Source organism: Aphelocoma coerulescens, chromosome 10 (assembly GCF_041296385.1).
Source record: "Aphelocoma coerulescens isolate FSJ_1873_10779 chromosome 10, UR_Acoe_1.0, whole genome shotgun sequence".
Taxonomy (NCBI): domain Eukaryota; kingdom Metazoa; phylum Chordata; class Aves; order Passeriformes; family Corvidae; genus Aphelocoma; species Aphelocoma coerulescens.
The window spans coordinates 21,142,170-21,165,399 of NC_091024.1; the positions used below are offsets into that span (position 1 = coordinate 21,142,170).

General features: G+C 49.0%; 1 protein-coding gene across 2 annotated transcripts in view; it reads right to left on the reverse strand.

Moving 5' to 3' along the window:
- ZNF592 (zinc finger protein 592) overlaps window positions 1-10,845 on the reverse strand; it is a 35,452-nt gene extending 24,607 nt beyond the window's left edge. For both annotated transcript variants that reach the window (XM_069025508.1, XM_069025509.1), the window contains exons 1-2: window positions 10,768-10,845; window positions 4,679-6,999 (exon numbers count right to left, since the gene is read on the reverse strand). In XM_069025508.1, coding sequence (XP_068881609.1) covers window positions 4,679-6,991 — 2,313 coding nt within the window. In that variant the 5' untranslated portion in view covers window positions 6,992-6,999; window positions 10,768-10,845. The remainder of the gene's footprint in view (window positions 1-4,678; window positions 7,000-10,767) is intronic.
- Window positions 10,846-23,230: the final 12,385 nt, after the last annotated feature.

A 23,230-nucleotide genomic window follows, 5' to 3' on the forward strand; every position in this document is an offset into this window, starting at 1 on the left:
GATTAATTTGGCATAAACTACAGCTTTCCACCCCTCCAAAAACATCTTGCTCTAGAGCACACCACTGTGTCAGACCAAATGGACCTGAAGTTACACAAAACATCTGGTACCACCTCTTCAACATCTGGACAAGCATAATGCCTACATAGAGCACAGCTTCTGGTTTGAACAAAATCCAACCTCCCAGCTATTCAAATTCCCATACTGCTTCCTTCTTGCAGCTCAGCAATGGAAATGCAGTACACAGGTGCATTGGGCAACTTGATTCACAAGCAAAAATTGCAGAATTGGCCTCACTAGTTGCCAAAAAAAGGCAAAGTCACTGTGATCCATTAAGGTGATGCACTCAAAACATACATCTAATAAATCCAGTTCTTACTGTTTCTGAAGTGGATTATTCAAGCCTGTATCTTTTCTGAAAGCCATGGAGATCCCATCCCACCATGGTATTCAGCTGGGAGGAGCTGCCTACAAATATTCTGTACCAAAATAAACCAGGTAGGATTTCCCTGCTGTACTCTGAGCAACTGCAATCATGTACATGTTTAAAATACAACACTAAGGTCAAGCTCTCAATCATTTTTCTAAAGGTCCTTCCTTTAGAAAACCACAGCGCCTTCTCAACCACATCACTGTCCCCCTCTCTTCCTCCCACTTACTCCAAATCTCCTCCTTTCCCTGCTGTCCAGACCACATCCCTCTCTTCCTTCCTTCCTGCAACGGAACTGTGACCCAGCCACGTCATTCTCATTTTGGCCACACCTATGAAGGTCATTTACCCTTTATCCGTCCTATTAATGTGGGATTTACCCGCAGCCATGTAGGAATGTAACACCAGGTATTTCCCAAGCCACCATCTAGAAGAAAGAGAAAACCCAACAATCCCCTTTCAAGCAGCTCTGGGAAACCTGAAAACGTCAGAGTAATTCACAAAGTCATGGTAAGAAATTCCAGTTAAAGTGAAAAGTCTTAATGATGAGTTTTCTCATGGAGCAGAGCCAACTTAGGCTCTTCCCCCTCTCCAATCCAATCCTTCCTGCCTCTTATCGCAGGGTGCTCGTCCTTCAGCTTCTGGGTAACCGAAAACATCGTACTGAAAAACAAGTCTCTTTCCTGCTATTTCCTTTCTCCAACAACCTGGATCAACCCTTCCTTCTTAGCAAGGTGCCACACCAAAGCCATGTCCAAAACAGTTTTTGGGTTAAAAGCACCATAACTGAGCAATGCAAAGCCTGTCTGGTTTCTCAAGTTATGGTCACACTGGATGTACATCCAGATTTGGCATCATTTAACAGAAAAGCTTCCAAGAACACTGATCAAAAATCACCTGGCTTATTTTCCACAGGTCTCCACCTTCTAGTACTAACCCAGGTGCTGCAGATAAATTGCTTTTACCCTTTCCCTTCAGCTGAAGTTCCTCTTTCTATTATACATTCATCTACCCTCTCCAAGAATTCTCATTGTTAGGGACAATCTGGTACCAAGCATCTGAATAGTCACAGATTAAAAGCTTTTGGCCATAATACAATGGGGACCTGCCCTGCTACTTCTTGAAGCTCCTTAGAAGGCATAAATTAAGCCATGTCTTTATGTGGAAAGTATCAGTACTTCCTAGTTTCTCAATGCGGCATGGCAAAGAGCTTGTGCCTGAATTCTGGGATTCAGTAAGAAATTTAAAAATACAAAAAATTTCCAAATTATCAATCAGAGTGCAGTTTTTTGCTATCTTTAGGAAACTATGACAATTGCATCCCATACCACCACTTCTAAACCAACATTTCAATACAGTGAGAAAGACATCAGGTATGGAGGAAGAAATACACAGTTTTTGCTCAAATGCACAAAATTATGATCAAACTCTAGATAGTCTCTTGAGATCTAGGGATGTGGTTCACAGCCAAGCTTGCCCACAACAATGAATACTACTTCTGCATTCTGACAGATTGTCCCACCACTGCAGCATGCTGTGGATCAAGCATGACGACTGGTGTGGACTGTGGTTTTAATTAGATGTACCAGTATGTAAATCAACACCTTCTGCCCTGTGGACACAGTGGTTTTGAACCACTACTAGGGGCACCTCAATATGTTCACTACAGGTGTTACATCAATGCCTTCCTCAGCAACGCAATTTCAGAGAGTCAGAGAATCCCAGACTGGTTTGGGTTGGAAGGGAGCATGAAGACCATCTCGTTCCACCCCCTGCCAGGGGCAGGGACACCTTCCACGAGACCAGGATGCTCCAAGCCCCATCCAACCTCACCTTGAACATTTATGGGGATGGGGCAGCCACAGCTTCTCTGCACACCCCATGCCTCACCCCATCACAGGGAAGAATTTCTCTACATCCAATTTTTACCACTGCCCCAAAACACAGGTGTCCTGGCACAAATCTGGAGATGGAAACCAGAGTTTTCAACCACCTTCTACCATGTAAGAAAGTGTTTCTAAAATCAGTCACTTGATCCTCTCCTGCTCATACCAACATTTCTCTTTTTTCTGACCAAAATAGAAAGAACCCAAGGAATTAACTTAATGCAGAGTCAGGGTATCATCTCGGAAAGGGGTGGCCAAATTCTCCTATTCCAGGAGTTTATGACACACATTCCAACAGCTTCACCTGCGACCTTCTCACACCATGATTAATAGTATTACATTCATTAATACCCTATATGCAAAACCTTCAGCTTCTCAGACCTTGATACTGCTGGAAGCTACACTGTGTTATCCCTGTGGGACACGTGATGTGAAGGTCATCCCTACCTTTTCCTTTGGACTGCTCAGAGAACCAGGGACCCCTATGAGACCACTGAATTTCACACATCCTTTTACCTCTCAGCCCAGTGACACCAAACACCTGGGCTCTGGTAAAAGGCAGTGGGATGGTTTCCATCAGCTACTGCTAAATCCAGACTTACAATTACAGGCATGGGGCACAAATGCTTATTTCCTCAGAAGTATAACAACTTTATTGAAGCAGATGTTCTGGGAACAACATGGAGCACCAGGCAGCCTGGAGGACAGCAGATACAGTGGAAAAGGACTCCCAGAGCACTGCATGCATCCCATGGACTATAAGCATGGGAAGATCAAACGGAGGAACTGGTTTCAGAAGCTCAAAGGTAGCCTCTTTTTTCAATGCTTCTCTTCAGAAAAATACTGCAAAAATAATCTCACATCTAGCAGAACTACCTGAAGTGAGAGGCTTAAATTCTATTCTTGGTTAAGTTACAGAATAAATTATTTGATTAGAAGCTAAAAATACTTACTATCACACATTCTTTTCCTCTTTAAGGAGCTCTTGAATTGATAATCCCACAACAGAAATAGGAAGTACATTTTTAATGCCACTGATTAACATTTTAGCTCACTTTGGAGCAGCCACTGTATCCCTTCTCCTGGAATTTTTAATGCCAGACTGCCGACATTTCCTAAAAACGCATTAGAGTTGAAAAATAAGTTCAGGTGTTGACAGAGCACAGTGCTCACTGGCCTGCCTCGGGCAAGAAACCTGATTACATGGCCACACTGATCCCTTCTGGCCTCGCCATTTTTATGACATCAAAACCATTCAGCCATAATCTATTTTTTTTTGTTTTGTGGCTGATGAATTTAAGATAACAAAGCATCTAAATGGGACCACAGCAACCTCAATACTCCTGCAAGCCATTCAAGCAGCACAGGGAGGCTCTGGAGAGTGCAGGTGCTCTGACAGCCATGGCAGAGATGTGGTCATCTTCCCAAATGATGGCATGGAGTCCTATTTTGTGAAGCCCTTGCACAGGGAGCCAGCTCTGCTGGCCACCATACCAACCTGGAAAGCTTTCACCTCATCCAAAGAGATAAGGAGAAAGGAGTCCTCCTCCTCTTGAACTGCAGGTTGGTTAACACTTAAACAAGACTGTGTCTTCCAAAATAAAAGCCATAAACAAAGTATATGGTCCTGGTACACAACAATATCAAGAAGAATCATCTTCTTCTCTTCATCAGGAGAAACCTAATCTGGAGTTTAATTTAAGGGATTCCAACCAGGTCCATAAAGGCAGTGGAGACCTGAGCAGGGCAGCACAGGAGGAAGGCAGGAAGCCACTAACAAGGATCTTGAACCCCCCTACGCAATCATGGTACCCACTCACCCTGTACCACCCAAAGGGCAAAAACAGCCAGAACCACCCTCCCACCCCACGTACCACAGCAGGCCTGTCCAATACACACATGACCACGCCAACAGCAACAATAGCACCTGACGTGTTACACGGAAGGTTCTGGCACCAGTTCCAGCAAAGGCAACATTAAACTGTATCAGATCTCCTCCAGCCATGCTTACAGCACAAAAACCTGTTTCAGGAAACGCTCCACAGATCCACCCCTACGGCTTTCTTGCACGCCTCATCCAAGCGATCTTTCATCTCCAGCACCTTTCTTTGATGCTCGAGGATCTCCACAGTCGCCTTACTCTGCTCTTTTTACTGGCAAAGGGTAAAAAGAGGGCAAGCAAACACCACCAAACGTCCCTTCACGCACATGTGTCTGGGCTCATGTGCATTCCAAATCCTCCCCACAAGCACTTTTTTAGGCAGAGCAACTCATTTGCCACCACCATGCCTACTTTTCCCCTTGAGGACAATCTCTTTAAACTCAGAGAGATTTAACTAATAACATTAAAATGATGACTTACCAGTCTCTCATTATCTTCTGAGGTTCTCTGGTAATGAGCTGCTAAAGAAGCGTAATCCTGCTCCTGCTTGTTACACTCCAAACACTTAAGTCCATGACGGATTAGCCTCTGAGGGTCCGTGTAGAGAGGCAAGGCTGGCTGAGTGTTCGCAGAAATCCCTACCCCGCCTCCTGAAGCAGCAGTGGACTTAGGTGGAGGAGAGGACGAGAGCAAAGTCTGAGGAGATGGAGAGACTGAAGAGCTTGTAGGAGAAGGTGAAAACATTTGGTCTATGGAAATTGGTTTCATGAGCAGCTGAGAACACTGCATGATAAACCCTTTGCTCTTATGATCTCGTGCATGTTTAAGCAAGCTACACTTATTAAAAAAAAGGAGCATAGTTGAACACTGAGTGCACATGACTTCAATGTGAACGCTTCGCCTACTATAGTGTTGAGTCAGGCTTTTCTCTAAGGCAAATGAGTCCCCACATTCCAGGCAACAATACCCAGAAGCAGGTAAATTAATACTAGTGTCAGGCGGGGGGCTAAGGTTGGGAGTATATATCGGCACTGGATTGGCACTGTGTAGCACTTTATGGAATGCCTCCATGACAACAGGAGCAGCTTTCTTGACTTGGTGCACCAGTGGCACTGACATCTGTGTCACCTGAGGCTGGTTTCGCCTCTGTGCCGATGTCTTCGCTGTAACAGAAGCGGCAACACTGTGGGGGACCAAGTTGAGATTTGCCAAGTGCACAGCTTTGGGAAGAAGGCTGGAGGTGGTCGTGTTGGATGGCTGCGTCACAGTACCCTGCTGCTGCCTCTTGACCCCCACTTTTATGGCACCGCTGCCACAGTTTGGCAGTGGAGATAAGGACACGGTACACGTGCTGCTTGCAATATCCATTTTCATACTGTCTGAGTAAGGACTCGTTACATTTGACAGCTGGATAGCCACAGCAGCCCCGTTTTTGGTTGAATTCCTGCCAGCCTCACTTTCCATAACTGCACTAGTATCAGGGGATGGGAAAGACTTGATAAACTCTTCAGCAGAAGAGGTTTCTGCAGGTGACTCCTCTGAAGATTTGCCCAATTCATCATTTTCTGGCAAAATTCTAGTTACAGTCCTTTTAATTTCACCAGAAGATGTCTTGATAGTCTTTATTCTAACTTTGGGAATAGCTGGCGGAGAGCCAGCTGCCATGGAAGGAGAGCCTTTCCCACTGCTGTCACTGCACACGCTCCGAGGACTCTCAGGCTGCTTGCTGGCTTTCCTCACCGCCTCCAAGGGGCTTCGGGGACTCTTTGGCGACTTGGGCATTTTTGGACTTCCCTTCATCCCGTCTTTAAAAGGACCAGGTTCCTTGGTAAAATTTGGCTGATCGCCTTTTGGAATACACGCAACCTTTTTGGCCTGAAGAGCTACTAACGCTGCCACGCAGGACGACAACTTGGAATGAGTTGGCTTTAGCCTCTGCCGAGGTGGTATTGATGAAGACATGTTTAGCTCAGGCACAGACCCCTTGCAGTCTCCTAAATTATTGTGAGGGAGGTCTCCAAACACCAAACCTTCTCCAAGAAAGCTGTTGGTATCTACCAAGTCCTTGCTTGACTCCGCAAACCTCTCCACTGCTTTGTCTTGCTCTCTCCTGCTCATTTCCAGCCTATTCTCCGGCTGGCAGTGGATTTCCATCTTCTGTTCCTTTTTACAGTACTGATCAAACATGCTTAATTCGGGCTCTGGCACCTTCCTAAGATGATCTAGGACTGAAGCCCCTGTTGGTATATATATTGAAGGCGGTGGAAAATAGGGAGTTTGGGCATGTTTGGGTTTATCCCCAATACTGTTCTCTTTGAATGCATCCTCTGGTTCAGGGCTGGAAATGGGGCTAAACTGACTAAATGTCGGCAAAGGCTCTGACTTGCACTGGTCCAGTTTATCAGAGTAACCTCTTGAGCTGTCGCCATTAATAAAAGTTGACTCAAACTTGCCATAATTATGGACTAAAGCATGAGCCTCGGCTGGCAGATCGGAGCCACGAAACCCATTGTGTAACAGACCAGGTCCAAGGTGATTCCCCTCCTTGTCTGCCTCAAAAGACTCCTGGCGACTTGTGTTCTTCACTATCACACTCACAACAGGCGCATCAGAGGGAGGCAGAGAGTGGGATAAGGACACACTCTCATCGATGCACATTCCTGACGACTTCAGGTGATTCTCACTCTCCTCCCCAGCTGATGGAATGGTCTCCTTAGCATCCAGGCTAGTCGGATCAGGGATGTCAAAAGCAGCCAAGAGGTCATCAAAGTCGGGGGTTTTCATGTCCCCCATGATGAAAGCTAAAATTAAAAGCAGAAGAAATACTGTCAAGCACATTCCCCCCACGGACAATCTTTGTAAGATTCATGTGCATCAACATGTGACAAAAATCTGTTACAAAAATCACAGCTGCCCAAAGCCCGGGATGTGGGCAGAGCTGCCCCTCGGAGGTGCTTCAAGCAGCATGGTAGGAGACAGCAAGCATCCCCTTATCCAGGATCCCCGAGAACAGAGCTGGTACAAGCATGACCTTTGAAACGACACTGAGCTCATGCAGGGGACATCTTTTTGAACTGTCAGGTACATTACTAATCCAAACCCAGCCATCATCAACAGAAGACTCTGAAGTACATTAGCAGAGGGGCTTTTTTGCTTGGCTAGGGTTTTTGTAGAGATAATAGGCAGCAATTGCTGCTTATTTCTCAACAGATTGTCACATCTGAAGAACTCAGTCCTTCCTCAAGGAAGAAAGGCAGGGGCAAACAGCTGGCCCAAGAGACACAGGCCTGAAAAGTGAGATGGCTCCCTACCCTAAGGAATTTAAATAATAGAAATCTTCAGTAAATATTTCAATACAACAGCTCCAAGAAGTGTTATTTGAAACAGGGGCAATCCTTAATTAGGTAAACACGTGAAGCAAAACCACCCAAAGATAGAATAAAGATCTATATCCAAATCGTAAGAAGAAATCATGTTCCCAGCCAGCTCTCTCTTTCTAAGCTCTTCAGAAAGGAAGTGGGGACTTGGAACACTCAACACAGCAACCTACAACAGGAATAATCAAGCTCTGATGAGATGCATGAAAGCTGACATCTCAGAATTACTAGAACATTTGTGTTCACTTCTGTCAGAGATACCGGATTGCCACTGTTAAACCAAAATATTTTCAAGTTGGTACAATATAGAGACTTCACAAATATTTAATGAGCCATTCTTTTAATATGTTTTATTCAAACCTTAAATTTATGTGAACTGGTGCATGCTGTATGTAGGGGAGGGGAAAAAAAAACCAAAGCATGTCAACAGAACTAGCAGGGCACCAGTTCCTGCTTGGCAAGGAGCATCCACAGGCAAGGTAAGTCCTGCCACACTCAATTTGGGCTGCAGCAACGCTGCCAAAGCCAGCAGCAAGAGAGGGAGACTGAGAGGGTGGCAGGATTCCAGGACAATGGAGAAGAACTGGGAGCAGAGGTGCAGGCAGAGAGGAAGACCATGGGACAAGGCAGAGGGAGAGAGAGAAGCCATCTGATGCCTTCCCAAAAGGGCCCTGCTTTAAGGCTGCTGTCATTACTGACAGATGGGTTTAGAAGTTTGTCAGGCATCGCACTCAAACCAAACAAAGCCCAACCCTTCTGGCCAGGCTGCTGGAATGGGGAACAACTCCTGGGCCAGGAGAAATCACTTCAGAGTGGAGCACAGGGACACAGCTCACAGTCTTTGAGCTTCAGCTCAGCCGTTCCTTCAGACAGGTCCCAGAGGTGCTGCTTTGGTTAATCTACTGCAAAACACTGCAGAGAGTACTTGGCTTAAGAGTGGCTTGCTGTGGCTGAGCTTACACTCGTTCTTAAATTAAACCCTAAATATGAAGATGCACAGGGGGCTATGCAATAATTTACAATCATGTCCCTCAAGGAAGTGCAGCTGGGCATGAAGTCCCTGGAAGCCCAAATTATCCATACACTCCACATCCCCAGCACTTGATAAGGACTTTGGAAACAACACAGATTACTGCAGTTGGCAAAGGCACGGACCTGAAACTTCCCATTCCTTTGGGTGGGAAACCTTGTGCCAGCTGGGAGAGAGCTAGGCACCAAAATTTCTGGCACACAAATCCTTCGGAAAGGAAGACACTTCATTCCATAACCTGGCATGCTTGAGTATCGTACAGAGAAAAATGAACCTGCCAATCACTCTTGATCTTCCCCTTCCCACTCTGGAACACCTCTCTGCACCTGTGTTTTAAAATGCAAGACAAAATAAATCCCAGGTATCTGCAGCATCTCAAAAGATCTCTTGGGAGAAACCTTGCTTTTTCAGAAAGCATTGGTGTTCATCTTTGAGTCTTATAAAATGTGAATTTACTGTCTTTGCAATCATGAGGGCACAAGTCTCTACCCAAGTATTTATCCACAAAATTGCATCTTAAGCTTATCAAACCCAAAGCTACAGCTTCTCAGAATAAAGCAAGTTTTGACCCAGATTCTAGAGAATAAGTATTTTATCGACAGAAGTGATTTTTAATTAACATAAATTTAAACTTTTGACTTAACACTGTTTATCTCTCATCACAGATAACAAACAGGAAAGAGATACTAAGGGAAATTATGTAAACTAGCTTGTGAGGAAAGCTGAAAATAAAGAACTTTGTCCTTACTCCATCATTCTTGTGCAAAGGAATAAGAACCCAAGCTTGGGATCCAAGGAAAATGTGGAGGCTAAGATTTGCAAAGCAGTAGAAGAGGTGAATAAAATCAGCAAAGAAGAAGGATTTATGAAGTAAAGAGTATATTTCAGTGTGCAAACTCAGCCCCACTATAGCACATTTCTCCAGGACTCTGGAAACCTAGAAGGCTCCAAGCCATCCAAAAAAACCCTGGGGAAGGATGTGAAATCCCAGAGCGTTGTGCTATGGATTAGCTTCAAAGTCAAGGAGAGGCACCACAGGATCCACATCCTGCACCCACTTCACACAAACCTTTTGCTAGCAGTGCTATTCCCAGGGGCTTTTGGAGATTGGAAGTAGATGCTCTGCAGCTTTCAAACCAGGAAGGAGGTTTGAGATTGCCATTTAATAGTGAAGCATGAAAGCATAATTTCCCAGTTACACCAAGGAAATTAATCATAGAACGGCTTGGGGTGGAAGGGACCTTGATGACCATCTAGCTCCAATCCCCTGCTGTGGGGATTGATCACGTACGTTGCCATTACTAAATATTGATAATTCTGCAAAACAACAGCGTACAAGGGAAAACATCTGCCAAGGGTTGCTCACACGGCGCTGGTGTCTCCGGGAGGGGATGAAGAGACTGCATGCCACGGGAATCCCTTGGGAAGGCAGGAATAGCAGGCGCCGGGAAGCGCGGGGAGGGCAAGGGATGGGGGAAGCAGCCGCGGAGGGGCTGTCAGGGCTGCGGGGAAGGCACGGGGCAGCCGCAGCTGGCGGAGGACTACACCAGAGGGCGGCTCAGTGGCAGGCGGGACCCGGGGCTGTAACACCCGTGAAAGTTTCACGAGCCCGGTGCGGTTCTCGGTGCGAACGGGGCCGCTGGGCTGGGGACTCGTCCGGCCCATGGCACCCCTACACACAGAGACACTCACCCACACACACCACCCCCGGCCCACGCCGTCCCCACCCGAGACAAAGGCCGGACCCGCCGCCCCCCGCGCTGACAGCCGAGCCCAGCCCAGCCCGGCCCGGCCCGGCCCCGCCACACGTGGGCCGCCCGCCGAACTTAGTTTGTCCCGGCACCGCCGGGCCGGGCCGAGCCGAGCCGAGCCGAGCCGGGCCGGGCTGGACCGGGCTGGGCCGGGCCGGGCCGCCGCGGGCACCGCAGCGGAGCCGGGGCCGGGAGCCGAGGAGCGGGGAGAGGCGGCGGCCTGCGGGCCGGAAGAGCCGGTACGGGCGCGCAGGGCTCGGTGCGCCGGCGGCGGGGCCGCCCGCCCTGCCCGCGGGGCGGCAGCACCGCCCGGCCGCGGGGCCGGCGGGAAGGAGGGAGCGCGGGAGGGCGGAGGGCAGCGGGAGGGGCGGGCCCGGCGCGGCCAGACCCGGGCGGGCGGGCAGGACTCACCCACGCAGGCGGCTCCTCTGGGCCCGCCGGGCCCGCGCGGCCTCACCCCGCACCGGGCACCAACGGCCGCAACATGGCGGCGGCGGCGGCGGGCGGGGCCGGGGGCGGGCCGGGGCGGGCCGGGCGCGGCGGAACCGCCCTCCCTTCCCTTCCCTTCCCTTCCCTTCCCTTCCCTTCCCTTCCCTTCCCTTCCCTTCCCTTCCCTTCCCTTCCCTTCCCTTCCCTTCCCTTCCCTTCCCTTCCCTTCCCTTCCCTTCCCCAGAGACTCGCCACCCCGGGGCCCCGCTGCCGCTCCCCCTCCGGGAGGCTCCTGACAGAGGCGCCCACGGGCCCGGCCTGGACCCGCCGCCCCCTCATGCCGCCGGGGCCCCGCGCTCCCGCTGTTCTTGGGTTTCCTCACCAAAACCTGCCCCGGGAACAGCTCCCGCTGCAGTCCCCGCTCCGTGTCTTCAGCTCCTTCCTCGCTGTGTCCCACACCCACCGTGATGCAGTTTGCTCACAATTACACTGACCGACCCACTGATCTCCCATAAAAGCGAGAGCAAAGATGTGTGGAGCTCCAGGCTGGTGAGCCTCACACTGATCCCTGGGAAGGCGACGGAGCCAATAACCCCTGGAGTCGTTTCCAAACACAGCGAGGACAAGGAGATGTCTGGGATCTGTCAGCACAGGTTACAGAGGGCTTCCATCCCTGATAACCTGATGCCTTCTGCATCAAAATTACTAGAATGGTGGATTTAGATTAGAGGTTAGGCAGACATTCTTCCCTGTGAGGGTAGTGAGGCCTTGGGACAGGCTGCCCAGAGAAGCTGTGGCTTCCCCATTCCTGGAAGTGTCCAAGGCCAGGTTGGACACAGGGCTTGGAGCAACCTGAGACAGTGGAAAGTGTCCCTGCACATGGCAGGCGCTGGAACAGGATGAACTTTAAGGCCCTTTCCAAGCCAAACCAATTCTGTGGCAAGTTCAGGGGAAGAGGAGAGGGTGGTGGATATTGTTTATCCTCCACCCATGTCCAGTTCTGGGCTCCTCAGCATAAGAGAGACATGGACATACTGGAGAGAGTCCAGCGAGCTGCCATGGAGATGATGAAGTGGTTGAAGCACCTCCCCTGTAAGGACAGGTTGAGAGAGCTGGGGCTGTTCATCCCATGGAAGAGCAGACTCAGGGAGGGCTCATCAACGTCTGCAAGTACCTGCAGGGAGGGTGCAAAGAGGACAGAGCCAGGTTCTTCCCAGTGGTGCCCAGTGCCAGGACTGGAGGCCATGGGCACACACACTGATCCACATCAGGAAATACTTTTTCCCTGTGACGGTAACCACACGCTGGCACAGGTTGCCCAGGGAGGCTGTGGAGTCTCCATCCTTGGAGTTGTTCAAAAGTAGTCTGGATTTTCTGAGCAGCCAGCTTTAGCTGGCCTGGCTTGAGGCTGGACCAGATGACCTCAGGAGTTCTTTTCCACCCTCAAATACTCTGGGATGCTGTGAGGCATTTTGGATCCAGGTGTGGGTATGCACATTCCTATCATGATAAATAAACAGTATTTCTTGAGGCTGTCTTCCCATGAACTGACATTTTAACCATCTGCCCCCAATACCAGCTGTACAGCATTGCTCATACTGCATTTGTTTCTCATCTAGTTAAATATTAATTTCTTTCTTTGTCATCATGGGCAAAAAAAAAAAATCTTTTTTTCTTAACTGACACATATAGCTTCACATCCTTGATTTCTGAATCAGTATCATCACTTTTCTCCTTTTGGAGGCGATAGCCAGTTTCCAAAAATGAGCAAAAGGACAAAGGGAGTCACAAAAAGAAAACATTTTCAAAATTGCAACTGTTACCTGTAATTGTAGCACGTCTATGAAAACCTCTAAGTTGTATCTAGTAAGAGAGCTGACATTTGTTACACAATTTACTAAGAGCAGTCACAGTCCCGAACAAGTTGTAGCTTGCAGAAAAGCTGCGGTAATTTGCAGGATTGTGACAATTAAGAAATGTAATGCAAATGGGAATTTAGCTCCATCCTGCAGATGGCCAAGGAGGAGAGACAGCCCTGGAGTGGCTGGGTCCCTTCCTCAAGGCAGCAGACACACAAAACACTCTGAGTCTATGACTTCCAGCATGACCTAAAAATCACATTCCTTTTCTTATTTTTAGTCCAATGTGGTGATATGACAAATCTGAAGTAAAAAAATCTTCCTCCTCTTTGTTTTCCTTTTAAAGTTTAAATTTGTCTCTAGGCTTGTTTTGTAAAGGTTGTGGAATCCCCATCTCTGGAAGTGTCCAAGGCTGGACAGGTTTTGGAGCAACCGGGTCTAGTGGAAGGTGTCCCTGTCCATGGCAGGGGCATGGAACAGGATGAGCTTTAAGGTCCCTTCCCACCCAAACCAGTCTGGGATTTTGTGATTTAATGTGGAAAAGACAAAAAGTGTGGATCTAAGGAGATGATGTACAGAGCAGCCCTCCGCACGTGGGAGGCACTGAGGCCTGAGCAGGGAACATCGGTGGGACCTGCTGGTGGCACCTCAGAGAGGGAAGCCCCTGGAAATACTCTTAAGATATGTCCAGCTGCATGTGAGACCTTACCTTTAATTCTTAACCTGCTTGGGGTTGTTAGTGCTTGCTTTTTAGCTAGGGGAAATGGTTCTTCCCAGCTGCTAATGTGCTGAAAAGTGTATGGAGTCAGGCGGGCTGGCAAGAACAGTGAGACATTTTATTTATAATAACAAACATCACAAAGTCTTGAACATTCATGTCTAAGCAACTGTCAGTTTTCACATCAGCATTCATTTGTTTCTGCCAGAGGTTTGTGTTGTAGGGTATTACCTTGAGCTGGTTGCAAAACTTGTGCGTTACAAAACTATAATTAATGTTTCAGAAACTCCAGGGAAGATTTGTTATTGGCAGGGTGAGTACAAATCCCCAGACACAAACATTCCTCTAAGATAACAGTGTAGCCTTTGGCATTATCTACACACACACACAAAAAGTGGTGTAACTTAAATCAGGGTAATTAATTACACTGATGTCTTCTGTATACACGTAAAACCATTTACACCTATCACTTTGGCTTTTTGGTCTTCCTCACTCCCTGGACCTGCCCTCTTCATTGCCCCAAAGTGTTTTTTTTCTCTTTTTCCTTATGGACACAAATATGGATGAGCCAATGCATCTCTTCAATGAAGATCCCTCTATACAACCACTGATCCACCATGAACACAGAAAAACCCACCTCTACTCCACATCCATGCTCACTCAGCATGACTTGGAGTGGTTGTAATATGCTCTTGCAGTGATGGAGCCCTGACCTTAAATTCCTCAGTCAAATCTAAGAGAACAAAGCCATGTATCCCAGCAAGTTTGGGAACAGGAATAAGAACCATAATGTGGCAACATCCTAATAGAGGAGGACTGTTTCATACCATGGCGTGCTTCTGAATCCCATTTGTTGGAATTTGGTAGATTTCCAGATGGAGACATGATGAGTGTTGAGGTTTTAGGAGTTCTCCTGGATTTTTTTCTGTTAAAGGAATTTTCCCCATAAGTGTTGCGCATCTGGCTACTCTTTTGTTTCACCTGGGTGTGCGGACAGTTGGTCCCCAGCGTTTTGGACGGAGAGGGAGGCTGCTTCGTCAAGCCCCGGGATCCCAAGCCGGCCTTCCCTGCCCCGCTGGGAGCCGGGCTGTGGCCGCCCTGCCCCGCTGCTGCTTCGAGCCATCACTGCGCTGTAGCCGTGCTCGCCCTGCCTGCCCAGACCTCCAGGGGGTTCCCCGTTTGGATACATCTCGTCTGTCCTCTGGGATCTGTGCTCGTCCCTGCCGTTCCAGCCTGCTGTTCCCGAGGGTCCAGCTGGACATCGGGATCGGCTGCCCAGGGGGTTTTTGAAATCTTTGTTCCATCCCTTCCCGGGATCCCAGGCCGTCAGTGCCGTGTGCTCCCCGAGCTCGCTCCGGAGCGCCCCCTGCAGCCGTGGGGGAACCATCGCACCTGCCCTGCTCACCGGGAGCCGCCAGCGCCACTGCTGGCTGAGAGCAGAACTGCACCCGAGGGGAAAGGGCCTGACAGCCGAGAAGGCTGGGACTGGGTTTGGGATTGTTTGCTGTTACTGCCATAGCTATTGCTGTTTGTTTGACTGGTTATACACATACAGATATAGAATAGTAAAGCACTGTTATTCCTATTTCCCACATCTTTGCCTGAAAGCCCCTTGATTTCAAAATTATAATAACTCAGAGGGAAGGGGGGTCGCATCTGCCATTGCAAGGGAGGCTCCTGCCTTCCTTAGCAGACACCTGCCTTTCAAACCAAGAGAATGAGTTAGATGGATTTCTTGCAGAGAGGTTGCAGCCAAACCCTGCTGAAATGCCAAGGATGCACGTTGCCATTATCAGCTTTTTCTGGTGCAATACCAAACCAGTTCTACTACTCGACCAGAAGACTGGGAGAATAACTTCAGACAGCCAGTTTTCTTCACCCATGAGAACTGCAGGCTCTGGTGCAGTAGGACACGCTCCAGGATCTGGGCAAGCAAAGACCCTTTTCACAATTCTCTGTGCCAACAGCAGAGCCCTGGGCTCCGTGTTGCTCTGCCCGAGTAGAGCTGACGTGACTGAGGGGTTCCTCATGACCACTGAACATGAGTGTGATTCACAGTGACCCCCTCCTTCTCCAGCTGCCTCCAAACGGAGTCACTCCCACGCTCCAGCCTATGGCAAGAGAACCTTCTCAAGATTCTCTTCTGCTGAAGCAATGTTTCCTGTGGCTGCAGTCTTGGGCCTGGCCCTGGGCCTGCAGTGGCCGGGGAACACCATGGTTTCCCCATACATTTCCCAGAGTGACAAGGCTGGCTTGAGCTGTTCTGGCCTTTGTGCCTCCAGCTGCCCCATGCGGTGTCAGTGGGACAGCTCTGTGAACCAAAGAGGACTGATCCAGGCTTGTAAACCTCTTCACAGAAGAAATTAAGCTTTGAATCATCCCTCGTCATAGAATCATAGACTCACTTAGGCTGGAAGAGCCCTCTAAGATCATTGAGTCCTACCATTAATGCAGCACTGCCATGTTCACCACTAAACCATGTCCCCAGGTGCCACATCCATTTGTGTTTTAAATCCCTCCAGGAGTGGGGACTCCACTGCTGCCCTGGGCAGCTGTGCCAGTGCCTGAACATCCTTTCAGTGAAGAAAATTTCCTTAATATCCAACCTAACGAAACTCGAAGCCATTTCTTCTTGTCATCCTGGGAGCAGAGCCCGACCCCCCCGGCTGCCCCCTCCTGTCAGGGACTTGTGCAGAGCCACAAGGTCCCCCTGAGCCTCCTTTGCTCCAGGCTGAGCCCCTTTCCCAGCTCCCTCAGCTGCTCCTGCTGCTCCAGCCCTTTCCCAGCTCTGTTCCCTTCTCTGGACCTGCTCCAGCCCCTCCAGGTCTTTGTTGTCAAGAGGGGCCCAGAACTGCCCCCAGGATGCAAGTTCATCTTACACATAGTCCGGCAAGTGGTTGTGTGGGCAAAAATGAAGACCGAGGTACTTGGCTCCCAGGTGGGATCCAGTTGGAGGGAGACCTGCTGGGGTAGAGGGACCAGCAGCATCGAGCTACATCCGACATTGCTCCTGGAAGCTCTCCTGAACATTGGTAAAATGTTTAAACAAAGCTTGAGAAAATTGCAGGAAAAATAATTCCATAAGTGTTCTCTGTCTTAAACTGCCAGTAGCACACTCCAAGCAATATCAGGGAAGTTGTATCTTGAAAAACCTCCCCAAGAAAACTCAAGAAATTGCTTTGCATGCTCACAAAAAGAGAGATAGATGCTGGCACGAGACCAGTGTGGGTGTAGCTGAGGGGTGAGTGGGATGTTTTTCCCAACAGGAGGAATAGGCAGCCAAAGTGACCATGTTTAAGGTAAGGCAGGAAAAGAAGAGGTGAGTAGATTAAATTCTTCTGCTTCAAATTGTCACACAGAGCTAGGAGAGGCATTTAGGAGAACATAAGAATATGTTTCCAGGTGTCAAACAAGGATTAAGGGCATCATAATCCCAAAACAAGGGGCTCATGTACAGAAGCGAATTCCAGTACTTGAGTAAGGATAAAATAGCTCAGAAATGAGGGCTTCTGGTGGACAGCACCCCCTTCCCCCCAACAGTGCCACTTCTGCCCCAGCCCTTACATTCCTGAGCCCCTTTCTTTGTGCTTCTGGCTGTTGAAATGGCCTCTGGCACTTTCCCAGGTGCTCACAGGAGCCCTGCTGATCCTCCCCGGGGTATAATGAAAAGGTCACGGGGACTGTGAGGCATCTGAGCAATTTATTCTGCAGCTGGGCTCGAGTGGGGTGGGTCCAGCCCCAGGCAGGGTGGCACATGTTGAGGCTTTATCCCAAAGCCTGTGCTGAGGAGCTGGATTTTAAACCGTTCCAAATCTGGGGCAGAGGCTTTTCTTCATAACTAGGGACAAGAGGATAACTAGGAACCAGAGGATTTTTCTTCTTGCTCTCCAAACCTTCAAGTTCCTAGGAATCCCACAGGTGAGGTAATAAAATCCCCTGTGTCTGACCTCCATCCTGCTATACTAATGTCATATTAATGTCAGACTAGTGGCATACTAATGCATTTGCATCAGGAGCTGGGATCCACCCATATGGTGCCCAATGTGTGTCCCGAGCAAATCAGGGTGTGCTTCAGGGCACTCTGCTGCTCTCATTCCCTGGGTAATCCTTCCACCAAGCTCTCTGTCAAGGGAAAGACCAGCATCTTGGAAAAACTGAATTTTCAATTTGGTTTGGATTTTGTCAACACAAACGTCTTGCCTTCAACTTTTTGTCTTGCATTATTTCACACACGAGGGCAGAGCCCCCCATATCTACTGCAGGGGGATAAATGTAGACAAGTCAGTGCAGCTTCAGCATCCTACATGTCCTGTGCCTCCTGCATCACCTCTGCCTCTACCTATTTCTCCTGCACCTCCTCTTCCTCCTGCATCTCCTGTGCTTCCTGCATCTTCTCTCCCTCCTGTGCTGCCTCTTGTTCCTGCCTTGCCTTTGGCCCTTGTATCACCTTTAGTTCTGCATCCTCTGCCCAGTGGGGCAGCCCATACTGGTACCACACAGGACACAGCTCCATGCCCCTGTGAAAGACTTACTTGAGGAAAAGGCTGGAATTAATCAGCAGGAATTACTCCCCTGGAGAGGACACAGCCGTCAGCCACATGTTGCAGGGCTGCAGCTCCTGAGAAGCAGTATAAGATGCAATATCAATTTCCTAAAAGTTAGAAACTCATAGAATCATGGAATGGTTTGGGTTGGAAGGACCTTAAAGCTCATTTTGCTCCACCCCCTGTCATGGGCAGGGACACCTTCCACTAGACCAGGTTGCTCCAAGCCCCATCAGGGCACAGGGTCTCATAAGAAGTGCAGGGTTCTGAATACTTTTTGTTCAAACCAAGCTTTGAAAGAAAGGAAAAAAGATAGGAAACTATAAGGGGGTGTGACAAATGGGCTTTTCAGGAAAAAAAAAAAAAAGACAACAGTTGTTAAGATTTGTTAAGAAGAAAATTCTTTTTATGCCTTAAAAACACGAGGGATTGCACTGAGAAAGCACTGTAATAGCACATTCAAAAGTGACCTGAAAATGAAGTTTTCAATTGTGGGCCTCCTTTGACCCCATTAACTGTGGACATTAGAGCATTTTCATGTCCTTTTTTATCCTGTTAGACATCCATGGGGCCCTCAGTTAAGCTGGGCTGTCACTCAGGACACTGAGCTATGGGCTGCGGTGGCTCTGATGTGTCAGCAAAAGATGTTTAACTATAGGACAAACAAATGTCTCTGGCCTTCAAGAAACAATTTTCCAAAGGTTGAACTCGTATTGACTCATGCCAGCACAGCAGAGAAATGCGCTCAGCACTCTCATTGCAGCCTACCAGGAAACAGCAGTGTTTCCTGTCAGGGAAAATAGTGGAGAGGAGCCAGGAATGAATAAGCAGCCTTATTGCATTGTGGATCATAAAACCTCTTCCTATGAAAGGGCTAAGTGGGCCTTGTTAAAGCATTGATGAAGTCAAAGAATAAAATTACAATGAGGTAGACAGGATAAAATTATAACCCCCAGGTAGACAGGTAGGTTAAGGTAGAAAGGAAACAGGTAATAAAAGAATTGGCCCCTTTGGGAGGTAGCATGTGTCATCTTCTCCTGGAGCATCTTGCTATGTCATAAAATGTCCAGTGAAGAAATCTCTCCTAATATCCAACCTAAACCTCCCCTGGTGCAACTTGAGGCCGTTTCCTCTGGTCCTACTGCCCTATGTCACATTCCTCAAGAAGGATGTGCATCACACAAGGACCTCAGGAAGAGCTTCTGCATTTCTGCCCGTGACACAGGGACCGTGTGTGTCTGGGACACTCTTTTTGTTCCAGCCACTGAAGTGCCCTGAAGGAAGCCACTGGAGGTTGCTGATGTGCTGGGGGTTTGCGATGTGTTTCTGAATGTCCTGCAGGAGGAGCTGAAATGGGGTGACTGGGCTGGTGCCAAATCATGGCAGTGGGTGAGCATTAAATAGGGATTTACTTTGCCTCATGGAGTGAAAAGCATCCATGACCCAAGGAACTCCAGAGCCTGACAGACACAGGCATGCAGACCACTTGGAAGGCTTGATCTTATACTTTCAATGAATCTCTTCTGCCCCAAATCCTTCAATTTTTCCTTCCAGATTGATTGTAATTTTCAGCATGTTTTTTTCGTGCTCTCCATTGCATTCTTGTCCCAACCAGTGCAGAAGCTGGACCCTCCTGGTGAGATCTCACTTTTGATGCAAAGTGATTAACTTTGACTTTACCATTTCTCAAGCAGCAGATGCTTCATTCAAGAGCTATAGCACAAAAGAGCTGAAGGAGTGTGTGTATCCAAAATTAAGGCCCTGGCACAGGTTGCCCGGTCCCCAGAAGTGTCCAAGGCCAGGTTGCACAGGGCTTGGAGCAACCTGGGATAGTGGAAGGTGTCTCTGTCCATGGCAGGGAGTGGAACAAGATGAGCTTTCCAACTCAAACCATTCTGTGATTGTGATTCACTGAAATTCAAGCCCAGGCTGGGGCTTCTCTCTGCCCACAGTGGAGCTGGACCTTCGTCCATGGTTACAGCTGTGGGTCATTCTGTTTCTTCTTGTGATTTTGGCCACCACAGTGGGGCCACAGTGACTCCATGGCTTGCAGGAGAGGGAGACTGAGGGCAGGCAGTGTCAGGGGGAGCCCAGCAGCGATGCCAATAGGAGGCTGTGTGCAGGTGGGCACCCACGAGGCTGCAGCAGCTCTCAGCAGCTCTCAGCAGGCTCAGGAGGGACTCCAGGGGCTCCATTATGCCAGCAGTGCACTGAGAAAAACTATCTCCAAACTGGAAATGGTGTCTTAGTGATTAAATTGCAGATTTTCCCTAATTTACACAGATGCCAGAGAGACGTTTTTAAAAGGATGTGAGAAACTTGGCAGCAGTGGAACTTTGGAAAACAGCACAGAGAGCAAAGGTATTGGTTTAGCAATGCCAGTGGTGTGAGGATGTGACTGGAAAGGGCTGCAGAGAGAGTGCTTAAATCTCATTTAAGAGAGTTCGGCTGAAACTGTTGCGGAGGAAAGACAAGGTCCCCTGCTGAACCTCCACTGCTTCTCCCACACCACCTTTGACTGGGAGCTCTCCAGAAAAAAACACTACTCAAATGGCACTTGTAGAGGAAAAGCAAATGTCCTCTCAAATCTTTTCACTCTGTGCCCTTCACATGCTCCCAAAGTGACCATCCAAACCAACCTGGCAGGGAGCGTGCCAAGCCCAGCCCCCCCCCAAATCCTGTCTTGCAGACATTGCCAGGATCACTGCCCAGCTCATCCGGGTATGACCAACACAGGCTGTGTGCACCTCACACCGTGAAATCCCCCAGTCTGGGAGGATTCACATGGTCTCACTGAAACTGGGTGAGAAACCCAAATGTGCTTATGAATTTGCATAGCCAACGTGCATGAAAAAGTCCCATCAGCAAGAGAACACTGTCCTCCCAGAGGAGCTGCTCTGTGCTGTCTCTGACCTCTCAGGCATTGACCCTCCAGGGACACCTGCCAAATAACCTCAAAAAAGAGAATTACAACTTTCAGTAATGGGATATGTCATTTGTATCTCCACCAAACACAAGGAATGCACTACCTTCTCTGCCTCTGCTCTTGGCTAAATGCTTTTGTATTCCACAGGCAGCGACAACCACCTTCTCTTTCTGCAGCAGCTGTGAAAGCTGTGAACCTGCTGTCCCAGCTAACCTGCCCTCTGCTGTCCAGGAACAATTTCTTCTTCCTTTCCAGTTACTCGACCTATTAACACAAACAAACTATGCTTAGAAGGATTTTTCCTTGTGAGGATGGTAAGGCCCTGGCACAGGTTGCCCAGAGAAGCTGTGGCTGCCCCATCCCTGCAAGTGTTCAAGGCCCAGTTAGATGGGACATGGGTGGAGTTCCCTGCTGAGAACCAATTCTTTGCTGCTGTTTCTGGTGTTAGAAGTGATGGCAGGCTGCCCTGGTGCTAAACTGGTGCTCTGCTTTGCTCTGGAAAGCAGGGAGGTTATCAGGCCATCACAAGCTCCCTGCACAACATTGGAGCTGCTTGGGACACAAGATTTAGTGAAAATCAAAACTTGGGGAAAAGACCAGTAACAACAAAAAAATTAGAGGAAATCACGGGTTTGGGAGGTCCTTCCCAGAGGACAGAGTGAGTGGAACATAATTTCTGCAGCTTTCTCTGGGTCATGAGCTGTGTTTCTTACGCTCTCGTCACTCCTGCACGGTGCAGCAAAGGTCCCTCTGGGCTGGAGGCTGTGAACGGACGGTGCCACGCACTGAGCTCCTCCTGTGTGCAGCCTGGCACAGGCTCCCAGGCAGAGCCTCGAGGGAAGGACACGAGCAGTGTCCCAGGGCTGCACTGCTGCAGGCACTGCTGCACACACACAGTGCAGGAACTTGTTGGACCCGGGGGTGCAGCTCCTGACCCTCACACTGCAAAATACACAAGGGCATCAAAACATGGACATCAAACCCTTGCCAGACTTCCAGAGTACTCCACCACCCCAGCTCTCCTCCAGACCTCTAAATTCACAGGCACATTTACATTCCCCAGGAAGTTTCCACAAAAAAGCAGTCCAAGGACCCCCCAGAGGATCACCTGAAAAGATGCAGAGGCCTCAACTACCTGAAGGTAAAAGCAGTCATTAAAAAGGCATAAACAAAGGGCATCGTGATTGTTTTGCCACGTCTCCAGACTTGAAAGGAGGCTGAAATAACCTTTATATAATCCCATTAGCATTTTCCAGTGAAAACAAGGCATTTTAGGAGGCTGAACAATATCTTTTCTTATCATCCAGAAAGGTTAGAGGTATTTATCTGATCTAATATTTTATAATTGATATGAAGTGACACAGAAGCATAAGGCAGGCAGGCAGGAGGTGGCTGCAGTGACACAGCAGAAGCCACCCTCTGCTCTTCCAGCAATGCCCAACGGCCTGGACATGAGCCAGCTCTGGCAGCAACATCCCTTGACCATCAGCTCTACAGGAAAGAGGACTTTGTGTTGTGCCCTGCTGTGGTGAGGATCCCAGATGCCAAGGCCAGCTCCCGCACTCCTACAACACTGTAAGACCACTTGACTCTCTTTCAGTGTCACATTTGCAGGAGCTGGTGCTCTACCACTGCATTCCCAGGGGATGAAACATCTTATAGAATCATAGGATCATGGAATTACTGAGGTTGGAGAAACCCTCTAAGATCATTGGTCCAGTTGCCAAGTCCACCACTAAACCATGTCCTCAAGCACCACATCCACGTGGTTTTTTCGAACACTTCCAGGGATGGTGACTCCACCACTGCCCTGGGCAACCTGTGCCAGTCCCTGAACACTTTTTCTGTGAAGGACTTTTCCCCAATATCCAATCTAAACTTCCCCTGGTACAACTTGAGGCAGTTTCCTGTCATTCTGTCCCTTGTTCCCTGAGAGCACCACTCAATCCCCACCTGGCTGCACCCTCCTGTCAGGGAGTTGTGGAGAGGCAGGAGGTCCCCCCTGAGCTTCCTTTTCTCCAGGCCAAGCTCCCCCAGCTCCCTCAGCTGCTCCTGGTGCTCCAGCCCCTTCCCCAGTTCTGCTCCTGGCTCTGGACGTGCTCCAGCCCCTCAATGTCTGCCTTGGAGTGAGGATCTCTTGCAGTGACTGTATCTTCAGCCTGCCTGTCCTCTGTCCTTGTTCTTGGTTGGGAACACAGCCTTGGCCAAACTGCTGCATCCTCCACTGAGGGAAGGGCTGAGATGCCCCTTCTGTGGAAGAGGGAGGCAGAGAGAAGAGGGAGGATACAGGGGCTGGGTGTCAAAAATAGGTCCCAGTTCCCAGGAGGACCCAAGGCAGTCATTGCTCATGTGGTCAGGCGTCAATGCTCTCCACAACGGTGAGTAAGTACTGCCTGTC